Here is a 13,849-nt window from a genome sequence, read left to right on the forward strand (position 1 = left end):
GAAAAAATATGGACTACACTACAAAGTACATTCTGGGCTGAGAAGCCACAGTATAGGTCAGTTGGGCGGGGGGCATGAAATTAAGAGACGCAACACATTTCCTGTTTCTAGTAGGCTCTAATTAGTGCAGCTTGTTTGTCATATGAATACCATTTCAAAACAATCCTCCAATAAAACCAGAAAGACTAGTTCTGAGCAGAGCCCAGTAAAATGAGATAGACTAGTTCTGAGCTAGGCTAACATGACACAAAACTTGCTTTTATTTTCTGCACAATTTATCCCATATATTCTGCTTTACAGTAGCATTTTTACGAGTCAGCTATTTAAGACTGGCACATATCCCTTCTGCTTAGCATAGCATTCTTTAGGGAATTGATCCAACTGTGCATTGAGCTGAGGGAGTGCTGGTAAGACTACTTGCACACAGCATTATTTCCTGAATTTCATCTTCATCATGCAAGTAGAAAAGCAGATGCCACAAATTTGAAGACAGCATGCTTATTCTGTTGCAGTTATCAGCCTTTGGAAAACATGTTGGACCAGCCTTGAAATACTCAAATCCACTTTCTAGGCAGGCGAAAGAGTGGCTCTCTTTATTTACCATGTGAAAAAAGGAGATTGCTTCTGAGAATCACTTTTTTCAATGCTGCAAGATCTATTCAGTTTAGAAATGACAAACACAGACTGTTTCCCTCTATTGGGATAGTCTCGATTTCCATTCAATTGTATTAGTTCAAGTTTCATGGAGTGGTGCCCTTTGAGACCCCAAAGCAACAGCCTACCTCTTTGGTATTTTGCCTTTACCCTCTGCCAGAGGCAGCATCCCGGACATACCCCAATCTCTCCAGAACTTGTCAAACCAGCATTAAGTGTTTTAGTTCCCCAAGGGCATGTTCATCAGATTGACTGCTGTAGCTCTTTCAGCTCCCTGACTTTCCTGATCAGATTGGGTGACAGCAACAGAAGGTATGCTAGTGTGTCCCCAGGAAGTGGGGACACACAGCTCAGTTCCCTTCCCTCAAACCTCTGTTATGACTGCCTGTTGCTCTAGCCTCACTTCAATTCTCTTTCCCCAAACCTTTGCTGTTATAGCTACCTGCTGCTCTAGCTGCCTTCTGTGGGGATTGGTGGCAGGGTAAAACTATCCGGCTCCAGCCTTTCCTCTGAGCTGTCAGTCATCACTTATTTTATGTTCCAGGCAGTAAAACTGCATTGGTCAGGAAGCATCATGTCCCCTGTGCCTGGTCTCACTCTTTTCTTGCAAGTGTTAACATTAGTGCACTCCTTCCCACAGAGGCAACATCCAGTGATGTTAGCTTGGGGTGGCCCAGAACAAGTTGTGTCCATTGGCCCCTGCAACAGCAGGCCACAGAAGCTACCATGCCCCCATTATTTTTAATTTGTTAAATATAACAAAAGGGTTTGCAATGAGAACACTAAAGTATATAAATATGTAACATACAGATTCAGAAATTGAATTTAAGATTATATTCATTTCTGATCTGAACCATCATCAAGACCCAAAGTTCTCTAGTTGACATCTTTTGTTAAGTCACACAGATCCAAAAGACAAATGTAAGAGTTAGTGGCTCAAAAGACAGATCAGATTTGATTCCTCAGCCTCTGAAAGTGTCTTCAACCATTTCCATCTCATGGTTAGCAGCACTAAAGAACAAGGTTGCCTTCTTGCACTCCCCACACAGGAAAATCATTCAAATCTGTTTTCATGTAGGAGTCGCATGCTTTAGTGCCACCTGAAGAGACTTCTTTAAGATTGTTTTGTTGCTGTCTAGAGCACAAGATAAGCAGCGATGGTGGGCCAACGTAATCTAAAAGGGAAAACATAATGTAAGCGATGTTGCTCATTCTAGTGCAAATCCAAAATCCAATAAATATCAAATATCTTGGTTGCCCCAAGCAGGGTTAGGCTGGTCATGAGAAGCAGTGGGATCCTCATGAGCCCCTCAGCTCCCCACCCACCTAACCCCCTTAACAAACCTGGCTTTTAGACATGGTTAAAGGTGCTCTCGCACCCTTACCACAGCTACCAGATATTGTGACATGCCCGAAGAGCATATAGAGAGCCCATCTGATGGGGGAATCCCCAATGCAATGTGTGTTGCATTAAAGGATGCCCGGAGGCCAGAACAATAAGTTCTGGTCCCGGACCCCTCCACCATGCTCCGTGCTTCACAGAGCTGCACGGAGCAGGGCTGCCCATGTGGGCGCATGGGAAGCACACTGAGGATGGACAGTTTGGTTGTCTGGGCGTAAGGCAGGTTAAAAGTGCAGCCTTTCCTGTGATTTTAGTAAAAGACTAAAATCACATCTGTTAAGGTTTAACCTTAACAGATTAACTTAGCAAAATCTAACCTAGCAAAATCACTATTTTTTTTAGACCACTAACCTTATGTAGGTTGGTTCACACCGCCTATATAGTTAGCTGACTCAGCTTTGATATTTAATAAAGTGGGGTAGGAGAGAAAATCAGGACCATATACAAACAAGGACCAGAATTTTCATATAAGTATTAGTATAGGATATGATGAAAGTAGTTCTTGAAAAGCCAGCCTGAGGCCTAGGCTTGATATTCAGAGCTGAGGAGCACCTGCATCTTGTTGCAGATAGCAACAGGAATTCTCACTTTATGCTATACAGTAAATGAATGAAACACTATAGGACACAATATTGAAACATTCATTTTACTATGGAGCAGAATGGATATTTTCCACCACTCTTCAAAGCTCCCAGTGCAATCACTTACACTGCTTTGGTACTTGGTCAGCACCGTCAGAACCAACTTAGCATAATACATTGACTTGGCAAACTCTTGAGCCATCTGGGAAAGATTTAGGACCAATAAGTTGAAAAGTTCAGTAGACAATTCCACCTGAAAAGAGATCAGGGAAGCGGGGGTGGGGTTACTCTAAATATTAGCTCCAGAGAGTTGCTCAGAAAGTCTTAATGCGAACCAAACTGGTGAAGTGTGAAATTATACTAGGCCAGTAAAGCATTGCTCAGCCAGACTGGACACAAAAGGAAATCAGATCGTAATTTGCTTTGCATTTATATATATGATTCTCTTAGATGTACCAGTTGGATCTCGCGAGAGTTCGTGAGCGAGGTGAGGGGGAGAGGAAAGCAATGGCGGCGGGGAACATAAGGCTGACAGACAGGCCAGCGAACAGGCAGGCAGGGAGAGAAAGCAGTGGCCGAAGTGGCGGGGGAGAGAAGGCGGCGGCAGCCAGGGCAGGGGAAGAAAGCGGCGGATAGCCGGAATAAGCAGCTGGCCAGAGAAAAAAAACATTGGAGGCGGGGGGAGGGCTGAGTGTGAGGGGCCAAGAACTAGGGAGAACTAGAGGCACAGATGCTCTGTGCCTGGGCCAGCTAGTTATATAATAAGATGCTGGGCATAACATCCTCCACCTTCAATAAGACACATACCAAGATGTCAGGTGAATGGACATAAACACAGTCACAAGAAATGACATGGTTTGGGGAGAACCAATTTTAGTCTTTATGGTTATTTCCCCAATACATTCCAACCAATGAATGAAGCAAAGGAAGACATAAATGCACGCGCACACACACCTGTCGTTCCAGCAAAGAATGCACAATTGTGAGAAGATCTTCTGACCATGGCATTTCTACAATCTGGCTGCAAAGTAAGACAGGGAAGGGAGAAACAAGGAAGAGAGGAGCAGTTTTTTAGGTGTTTTTTTTTTTTTTTGCTAGGGATGGGCTTTGTGCCATTCGCCAAGATTCTTCTTTTACTCATTAATATGTTAACAGCCCCTGTTATCTCTGACAGCATTTCTGACATATGAGGCTGTAGTGGGAAGTTTTCAATGCATCCTTCTGAATATATGACTTAATATATTCATCTGTTCCATTTTACATAATCCCTCTCTTTATTTCTACTTTATCATTATTAAATCCTCTTTACTGCCTTCATAAATATATCAGCACTCTAACAATGTACAAATAATTTCTGAATCAATTAGCCACAGGTGGCTAATAAAAACTTGAGTTTCAGGGGCCATTCTGTTGAAGAGAGCTTACAGAAGATGTGAGAACCATGATTAAGAAAACACATAAAAATCAGAAGGTACAGTGGGAAATGTTTGGTTTTAAAAAAAAAATGCTGGCAACTTTCAATTTTAAAAATAATTACAAGAGGGAAAAATAGATGCATTAGTTGTTAGTTAATTGTTACAGGGTATAATATGTATATTTATATATACACATGTATAAAACATATGTATGAAGGCATAAAGAGGATTTAATAATAATAAAGGAAGAGTTAAAAAGAGGGATTGTGACATGGAGCAGATGAATATATTAAGTCATATTCATACAGAGGCAGAGAAAGCTTTCCATTGTAGCTTCATCTGTCAGAAAGAAGCAGTTGAGAATTCCATAGCAGCCTGACATCAATTAGACTGCAAGGTCATCAAGTCTGTTGCTAAGGGGATGCCCTCGAAGAGCTAGTTTTTCAGAACTAAGGACATGATACTCCAACAAAATCAAGGCATTTCAGGGTATCTCTCTCTATAAATGCCTATTTTTAATATTGGTTCCTATTTATCACCTTCTCAGAACTGGCAGTTGGCATTACTAAAAAACCTGGAAAACACCTATTTCATTTGTGTCTTTAGAAATCTGTCTTGTGCAATTGCAATGTATTACTTATTGTTAGTATCAGATGTCATTACATGTAATATCCGCTCTGCCTTTAGCATGCACACGCACACTTTCTCTCTCTCCTATTTTCATTACTTTATGTAGGGTTAATTCAATTTGTACTGTTCTGTGTTTATACAGTATTTGATAATTAAGGAAAACAATTTAAATAAAGAGTTTTTTAAAAGTCTGTTATGGATAGTCAGCCAAGTACTCTTTAATATAACTCTTATATTACATTTCATTTTGTACTAGGAACATTTACCTGAACACCAGTCTCACATATTCAGGCTCCAAGCACTCTTGAATTAGCTTGCACACTAGTTTTATCTGCTCAAGGCCTGCAAAAGCAAAAATAGGAGATTTCAAAACTATACTTTCTATTGTTCAAGGGACAAACAAGGGCATTGTTATTAGAACCTTAATGATTCAGATAAGTCAGGGAAATTCCTATTTGGTCACTTCTTTAACTAAGTTCCATATTCATAAGTGGATTTCCCTTTACTGCCAGAAGTTACTTTCCAAAACTTAAGATGCTGCCAGAAGCCATGCCTCCAGACACCATACCGCTAGTCCCCATTGCCTGTGCTTTCGATTATCTGGGAGGGAAAGACTCTGTGCACTAACAAATCTCCTTTGTTATAAAACTTTATATATTGTTGAGCCAAGTAATAACCATGAAAACAAGTTATGTGGTTGAGCCAGTGTGATCAAATGCACAGAAAAGCTAGACAGATCTGAGACACATATATTACTGTCACAGAGTCAGGTTGCAAAACATTTTGCAAACAAATGGTACACAGAAGAAGAAAGTTCCAGAGACAGAAGTAATCAGGGTTAGTTCAGAACAAGAGACAACAAAAAAGTATTTCAAACAAGTTTATTAAGGCATATTTATGTCTCCACAACTAGCTGAGCTTCACAAGACCTTTGAGAGATACAGAAGAGAACATGGAAGAAAAACAAACTAGTACTTCTTTTATTAGCAGAGCAGTTGAGCTTACCTTTCCCTGGAGCTTGCACAATCGAAGGAATCAAGGTGCAACAGACTGGGCGAGCATATTTGGAAGAGAACATCATCAGAGAAGTTGTGAGAAGCCAGGAGGCTGGCTCAGTTAGCAAGAGAACCTGCAGACCACAAACAGCAGAGCAAGAGAAATAATCCTGTTTGATACCCTGTCAGCAACTCTGCATACCAAGTCTTATGACCCAAGGGTATTTACATACATCTGCTTAGTAAGGTCAACAAAACCTATATTTGAAGAAGTGGAGGCAATTTTGGTTCTCCCTAAATTAGAGACAGAAGACTAAAAGAGAGGTCAGACACCTCTTTCAAGATACTGGAAGTCAAGGTAGGATGGAAAAGGATTTACTAGACAGATCAGACACAGAGCACCCCCACCCACCAGGGAAATACCACAGGGCAGGGAGGCCTGATTAAGATCATGGAACCCTACCCCCTCCTCCACAGTTTCCTGAACCAAATCGGCTCTCCATACATGATGTAATTAAAATCATGTCTAGTTAGGCCCATACAGTACTTTCTGCTAATAGATTGTGGATTGCCACTTATAAAATGAACTACTCATAAACACAGAATTTTGCAGAGTAGAGATTAATGCATGTTAATGGACCAAATCGGCATCCAAGGATGTCACTATAAGGACATCATCTGGCCACCTTGCTAATAGCAAGTTGCTATGTTCTGCTCCCTGACTACATCCATGATGCTCTTTAGTTTGCTCTCTACATTCTTCCAATGTTTTGTTCTTGCCATGTGTGTTTCTGTATAGCATTTTTGGCTTAACTCAGCCTAAGCACATAAGTTAACTGGTTAGTCTCTTTCCCCAAATGGAACAATTAACATTAAAGTTATAGTAACTTTATACTAGTAACTGGTCCTATTCACCCACAGCATAGTATCTCCAGTGACTGTTGCTGGTGTCTATCTTGTATTTCTTTTTAGATTGTGAGCCCTTTGGGGTCAGGGATCCATCTTATTTATGTATTATTTCTCTGTGTAAACCATCCTGAGCCATATTTGGAAGGGCGGTATAGAAATTGAATAAATAATAAATTAATAATAATAAAACAGATATGTATATTTTGAAAAACAAACAAATTATATGCAAAGAATTGATGGCAGACTGTTGAGAAAAGGATTGCAATGTCTTTTAGGGACAAACTAGACATTGCATGGGATGTGTGTGCAACAGTCTCCAGACAGTTTTATTTTAAATGGGGGGGGGCCACAAAAGGCTGTAGAGTGGGGGAATGGCTAGGATGGAAAGAGGGTCTCTTTAATCTTTCCCTTCCAGTCACTTTTGTGCTCAAAATTGCACCCCTCAGCTACTTTTCCACCTATGGTGTAGAAGTTATAGGAGCCCATATATTTCCTTCTGAGTGGAGTGGGAGGAAGGTAGTTGGGGAGAAGATGGTATTTTCATCAGAAAAATATCTGGAGGGATAAAAGTGTAGCCCCAACTCCCCACCATTCCTCCATTCCCAATCACAGCCTCCCACAGCTGCTTGCGTACAACTCTCAAAAATGTCTAGTTGGTCCTCATGCACAGTCTTCAAATAAAGGGTTTATTTTATTTATTTATTTTGTACTTAGATTTATATCCCAGTTTTCATCAAGGATTGCAAACTGGTTTACAAATATATATATAGTCAATTCTTTCGTAATGATCTTATTAAGGTTTGGGTACAAGTATGAGAAATCCATAGTCCCTGATAAAATAAAAGGTCAAACTAGATGAGCAAGGAGAGAGGGTGTGTGTGTGTGTGTGTGTGTGTGTGAGAGAGAGAGAGAATAAAGCCTCTTTCATTGCAAGAGGTGTGGAGAAAGCATCTGTAAAACATCATTTGAGCCAACAACAAACTTCTTAATTTTTTGCCAAAGGGGAGCGTTTTCTTGTTCATCCAGTTCCAATTCTTAAAACTTACTCGTGGTAGGAAGAGTTTTCCAGCAAGTACTGCGGCGTTAGTATAGCCAAGATCAGGCGAGAGTGCCACTAACCATGTGCAGAACTGCAGAAGCTCATTCTCTGGGCACTCTGAGAGCTGCAGTAAGGAGCACAAACCTTCCAGCTAAAAGGAAGGGAAAGAGGACATTAACATTACCATTTCCCAAAGATCACCACTACCCAGTCAGTTATAAATGGGTCTCAGGTTTAGTCAAAGTGAGTTTCAGAAGCTTGAGATTATGCACTTACTTGCAAATAAGTCTCATTGGAGTTTATTTTCAAGTAAATTTGCATAGGAATTTATTTTCAAGTAAATGTGCATAGGATTGAGATGAAAGTCACCTAAACATATATAAATGTTATTTATCATACTGACCTGACTTGGATTACACTCATTTAGAACTTGTAATTCGGGAGGGGCAATGCCATCAGAATGCTAGAAGTAAAAGGAAAGAGATACAATATTCTTTAGCAGGTATGATCACAAAACTGACCAAAGAATAGATCACGTTTTTATGCCATTTTAAATGTTTCATTAGCCACAGTTTTAATGATTTTAAGAAAAATGGTGCAGTATAAATATGCTTCTTTTAATAATAGTCTCAACTGATTAATATAACTTTATCAGCCCCAGGTCAAATGGCATTAGTAAATACTTACATCAAACTGTATCTCTAGCAGTTCTTTAAGTTTTGGTACATGTGCCTAAAAGACAGAAGAAAACCAGTTAACTCACCCTAAGACTTGAGCTATATTCTTCAAGTTACTCTGAAATAAGAAATATAGAAAATGTCATAGTAAAGTTCTGAAGCGTATCAAACTGATACTGATACCACCTACTCTATTATTATCTCTCCAAACTGGGTGAGTGGGTGACAAAATGGCAAATGCGGTTCAATATAAGCAAGTGTAAAGTGATGAAGTTGGGCAAAAAGGCCCCAACTTCACATATACATTGATGGGGTCTGAGCTTCGGTGACTGACCAGGAAAGAGATCTTGGGGTTGTGGTGGACAGCTCGTTGAAAGTGTCGACTCAGCATGCAGCAACTGTGAAAATGCTAGGGATCATTAGGAAGAGGACTGGAAATAAAAATGCTAATATTATAAAGACCTTATACAGAGCTACGGTGCAGCCACATTCAGAGTACTGCATACAGTTCTGGTCACCGTATGTTAAGGAAGGACTGTAGAACTGGAAAAGGTGCAGAAGAGGCAACCAAGGTGATCAGGGGCCTGGACCACCTTCCTTATGAGGCAAAGCTACAGCATCTGGGGCTTTTTAGTTTGGAAAAGAGACAACTATGGGGAGACATGATTGAGGTGTATAAAATTATGCATGGAATAGAGTGGACAGACAGAAAATTTTCTCCCTTACACAACGTAAGAACCAGGGATCATCCCATGAAACTGAAGGTACATGACATCTATGCTGGTGCCATGTGGAGGATATAGCAGAAAGCTGCATGGGGCAGCGGAGAGCAGGTAAGGACTTGCTCTCCTTTTTCTTAAAGTTCCTGCTCCCTGCTCCCAAAAGGTACTCGAACCGCGGTTTGTAAATAGCTCTATTCAGTACATTATTTTATGGCCAAGGGGGCAATAGTGCCTAGGGGATGTAGGTGGCCATGCCTTACTGGAAAGGAGAAGTATGTTCCATATATATTTGCAATGCTAGTTCACCAAGAAAGCAAAGGAGTAAGACACTCCAAGAACTGTTAATACCTTGATATGACCGGGTACTTCTGCTGCAGTATCCTGTTGGGAACTCTGACTGGCATTTCTTTCTACTTTGCCCTTGGATTGAGAACTTTGATGGTTGTTGGTTAGACCGTGAACATCTTCATCTTCAGAGGCCTCCATCACAAGCATATTCTCTATACTAGCTATACCAGATTTTTGCGGCAGAGTAGGTGTCTTGGAAAGCTCTGTATCCAGTTCACAAACTTCTAGTCGGGATCGTTTTCCTTGCCTCTCCTCTTCTAGGTCCAGAGATTCCTCAGCTACTTTCTTGTTTTTCCTAATTTGAGAATCTCTAATTGGCACATAGCTGGGTTCTGCCTGTTTCATGAACCAGCTTAATTTTCTTTCTGAACTAAGTTGGCTGGAACCAGGGGCTATAACCTTCTGGCAAAGATCTTTCAACTGCTGCCGACATGCATCTGTTAGTAGCACTGGCATTGAAGAGCTTTTCTCTTGCAGCCTCACTTGTAGTAAATCCCTCAGTTTCTGCACCCATTGGTCTAGGCTGGGATCTTGCCTAGAAGCCTGAAGTAGACGACTGAGGCAGTCTCTTGGCACTACAGACTGCACTGTAAGCAGCAGAGAAAAAAGATTTCTTTGGCACAACACTGGAAGCAGCAGCAATAATGGTTTTCTGAAACAATCACATGGAAGAAAAAAAAATTACTTGAACAGCACCAGGGTAATATGGTGACTCAGACAGGCAGGACCATGTCAAAAATGGCATCCCTGTATAAAGTAATCCCAGTTCCCAACAAAGAACAACATATCCCATGTTCCAATGTTGTGCATTTCCTGACTCTATATCATTGGCGGCAGCTGATGGAGCAGACACTCAGCATCATGTTGTCTCAAAACCAGGTGTTATATGAACATATGACGCTGCTTACACTGATCCAGATTAATGATCTCTCTGTCTCAGTACGGTTCAATCAACCTGGCAGCAGCTCTCCAAGTTTTCAGGTAGAGAATTTTCCAAGCCTTGCTACCCAGGTTTAACTGGAGATGCTTTGAAATGAAACTAGAACCTTCTGTACACAAAGCATGTGCTCCAACACTGAGTTATGGCTCTTTTTGAATGTCTTTTTCAGTCCTTTGTCTCATAAACATACAGTTCTTTCTCAAAGGTCTCTTACACACAGGTGTACACAAAGGGCAGCCATGGTACAGTTTAAGCCAAGATGTGATCCCATCTGACAGGACATAAACACACAACTGGTAAAAATTGTGTTCTGTCTGCAACTTCCTGACAATGTTCAGGAAGCATTGGGACTCAGAAAGTGGATTTGAAGCCAGACTACCAAAATACAATTCCAAAAATACAATTCCAACTCAGCATATTACATATACAAATACCAGGGGGAGGGGGGAGAACTTATTCCTTGACACAGACCAGTATTCAGTATGTACACAGAGTTATTGATACACATGAGCAAATCCTCATCCATGCACAGAAGGCCAACGACATCATTTTTAAAAGAAGTAGAAGAAGTTATCTAGTAGAATCAGGAAAGAACACACTTCTGGATAGTTGTTCCTAGTGCTAAGCAATCCGCACAATCCCTTATAATATCACTATTCCAAACCTTTAAGTGGGAGATGTATTTATTTAGTGCATTTCTATACCACCCCATATACAAATTTCTGGACGGCTCACAATTTGAGCAACTTACAAGGTAAGCGTCTTCTCAGGCCCTTCAAGCACAGGCTCTCGAGTACACAGGTTCTCTGTGAAGATCTGCCAATTGAATCCTTGTCTTGATTCTTCCCCTGACAGGGAACGCTGAAGGGTTCGAAAGGCAGCAAGAGCCCCCCAATTTCCAGACATCAACGTGTAGAGGAGTAGGCGGGAAGACTTATTAAATCGCTGCAGCCAAGGAACTGACAAAGGAGTGTCCATGTTGATAGCACTGTTCGTAAAGTTCAAATGTACAAATGAACATGAAATAAAACACTGTATACCAAATATGTTAATCATACAGCAGAAATTAGTCTAACTGTATGCTTTAGATGCAGGTTCCTCTATTACCATCGATGACTCATACCACGTCAAAGTATGCCGCAGTTGGAAACAAGATGCACCACAATAAAGGGGCCCGCAAAATTCCAAGATCTTTGCTTAGGACAGTTGGGATAGAAATTGCACCATCTGCCCTAGAAGCTCAGCTCCTGTTCTCAGATATGTGGGAGTTTATTGTGCTTTCTCACAGATGAAAATGCACTCTGCACATGCTAAAAACACTTTCTTCTTTATTATTAACATATTCCAGGGCTGAAAGCAAGTACTGCAAACCATTTCCAAGGCTGAATGACGATTCAAATGAAGCTCAACATTGCCTTTTCCCCCAAGTACTTATCGATGTCAAACATCCAGTGAAAGATATGATTCATCTGAACAGAAAGACAAACCCACCCTGGAAGTTTTGGGGCTGATTGAAATGGAGCCTTTCCAACCCTGGGGAATAAGGCTGTAGCAAGGTTGTTGCAGGCCCTGGGACAAAAAGTGAAAACACTGGTCCCTACCCTGCTGCCTTCTTCTTTAGAGAGGCGGAGACGGAGAGCAAAGAACAAGCTGTCACTCAACTGGCAGGCCCCCTCTCCATCAGTGGCCCAGAGCCATTCCTGCTCTGCCAACTCACTCCCTAGCTCAGTTGTAGAGCATCTACTTTGTATGCTAAAGGTCTCAGATTCATCCCTGACATCTCCAGGTAGGGCTGGGAAAGGCTCCTGCCTGAAACCTTGGAGAAGTCAGTGCCAGTGGACCATTTCAAGTAATATTAAGATCTTTATCAAGTACTAGCAAAGATCCTTCTCTCCGAAGTTCTACACAACAGTAGAATGCATGAAGAATATTAAAAATAAAACCCAAACCAACACTTCAAGGTTTCATCTAGTCTACTGAATCTCAATGAAGAGAGAAATATATAAGGAATGAATACTTGACTTACTGGGAGGAAACCCTGGCACCCTGTTTAAAGGCAGCACAGGAAGCTGCCATATGCTGAGTCAGACCATTGGTCTATCTAGCTCAGTATTGTCTTCACAGACTGGCAACAGTTTCTCCAAGATTGCAGGCAGGACTCTCTCTCAGCCCTGTCTTGGAGAAGCCAGAGAGGGAACTTGAAACCTTCTGCTCTTCCCAGAGCAGCTCCATCCCCTGAGGGGAATATCTTACAGTGCTCACACATCAAGTCTCCCATTCATATGCAACCAGGGCAGACTCTGCTTAGCTAAGGGGACCGGTCATGCTTGCTACCACAAAACCAGCAGCTTCCTATGTTTCTAACATTCCAGTCTACTTATGTGGGGACTGCACAATCATAATGAACCAACCAGAAATTGTTGCCTCAGCACTTAAACTGATTCAGCCATCACTGGCGAAGGCTCGAGCTCCACAGCTACTAGTGCTGAACTGGGCAGGCGACACGACCTCGCTTCCGCGCCCTTAAGTTTCCCTCACCTCAGCCGAGCGGCTTCCCCCTAAGCGCTTCGCCCGCTTTCAGTGATCCGCACTTTCCCCGCGCTCGGCTTTCCTTCAGGGGCAAGACCCAACCCCGCTGAAGGCGGGTTGCAACGCGTCACCCCAAACGCAACGGAAGGAAGCAGCCGGGGGCTGGGATAGGAGGACGGCTGTGCTTAGGGGGAGGATCTTTTCAATGGGGCTTTGACGTTCCTCTGGGTAGCACGTTACTAACTTTCTAGGTAGTTCGTAATCTAAGTTTAGGTGGGGGCGGGGCGGGAATCCACAATCGCGCGAACACGTGCAGTAGCCGGAAACTACTTGGAAACAAATCCCATTGAGGCCAAATTGCTTCGAAGCAAGTGTTTCAGTTTCCAGAGGGGTCCGTGTTAAGTCTTCCGTGTTAAGTAATAGCAGAAACTATTAACAAGTATTTATATACCACTTTTCAACAAAAGTTTCCAAAGCAGTTTACAGGCTTTCAAATACAGCTGACATAGCCTTTCATGGGCTAGAGCCAGTGCATGAAGTGTGCTTAGGATTGCAGCCCAAGTTCCTAGCTTTGCAAATATTTTATTTTTACATTCATATCCCACTCAGTGGCCCTTTCATGGGCCTCCAAACCTGTCCGTGCACATCCCTACTGTGTGCCTCATTCTTAGAGCTACTGCTTGCCCCCTGCCGAAATGTTTCAGATGAGGCTGCCCAAAGAGAGGCGCCAAAACAATTCAGGGACATCCCTACACCAAGTAATCTTCAATCAAGGAAGTGTGAAGTCATGGGAGGTATTAGATATATAAAGTATCAGTCAGCAATAACTTTCATCTTTGATTATATTCAGAAGACTACAAAAGATATAGTCCAACTTTGCTATTAATAAGCTGTCGTGATCTGTTTAGAAGTTAATGGGCTTGTTACAAAAGGGAACATTTTAGCTGAAGAGCAGAGGAACTTAAGGGTAAGAGTAGTTGAGCTAGAGAACCAGTTACATGTAGGTGA

At 41.8% G+C, this 13,849-nt stretch overlaps 1 protein-coding gene across 3 annotated transcripts; it reads right to left on the reverse strand.

The window, feature by feature from the left end:
• Window positions 1-232: 232 nt before the first annotated feature.
• On the reverse strand, window positions 233-13,790 carry FANCE (FA complementation group E). 3 transcript variants are annotated; one of them, XM_053251138.1, is made up of 11 exons: window positions 12,724-13,786; window positions 11,064-11,300; window positions 9,373-10,024; window positions 8,313-8,357; window positions 8,029-8,088; window positions 7,633-7,776; window positions 5,688-5,811; window positions 4,949-5,024; window positions 3,592-3,658; window positions 2,765-2,890; window positions 233-1,829 (listed from the first exon to the last, which is right to left on the reverse strand). In XM_053251138.1, the coding sequence occupies exons 2-11, from the start codon at window positions 11,288-11,290 to the stop codon at window positions 1,725-1,727; spliced, it is 1,626 nt and encodes a 541-aa protein (XP_053107113.1). In that variant the 5' UTR covers window positions 11,291-11,300; window positions 12,724-13,786; the 3' UTR covers window positions 233-1,724. The 3 variants fall into 3 exon arrangements, with proteins under 3 accessions (XP_053107113.1, XP_053107112.1, XP_053107114.1); XM_053251137.1 differs by having other exon boundaries at window positions 12,851-13,785; XM_053251139.1 differs by lacking the exon at window positions 2,765-2,890 and having other exon boundaries at window positions 12,851-13,790.
• Window positions 13,791-13,849: the final 59 nt, after the last annotated feature.

The sequence above is a fragment of the Hemicordylus capensis genome, chromosome 4 (genome assembly GCF_027244095.1).
Source record: "Hemicordylus capensis ecotype Gifberg chromosome 4, rHemCap1.1.pri, whole genome shotgun sequence".
Classification (NCBI taxonomy): domain Eukaryota; kingdom Metazoa; phylum Chordata; class Lepidosauria; order Squamata; family Cordylidae; genus Hemicordylus; species Hemicordylus capensis.

Coding starts and splice junctions, on each gene's coding strand:
- FANCE (XM_053251138.1), bottom strand. CDS start 11,290: ATGGACACTCCTTTGTCAGTTCCTTGGCTGCAGCGATTTAATAAGTCT. Junction 5,025..5,687: donor TGTGCAAGCTCCAGGGAAAG/GTAAGCTCAACT, acceptor TTGCTTTTGCAG/GCCTTGAGCAGATAAAACTA. Junction 2,891..3,591: donor ATTCTTTGCTGGAACGACAG/GTGTGTGTGCGC, acceptor ATCTCTTTTCAG/GTGGAATTGTCTACTGAACT.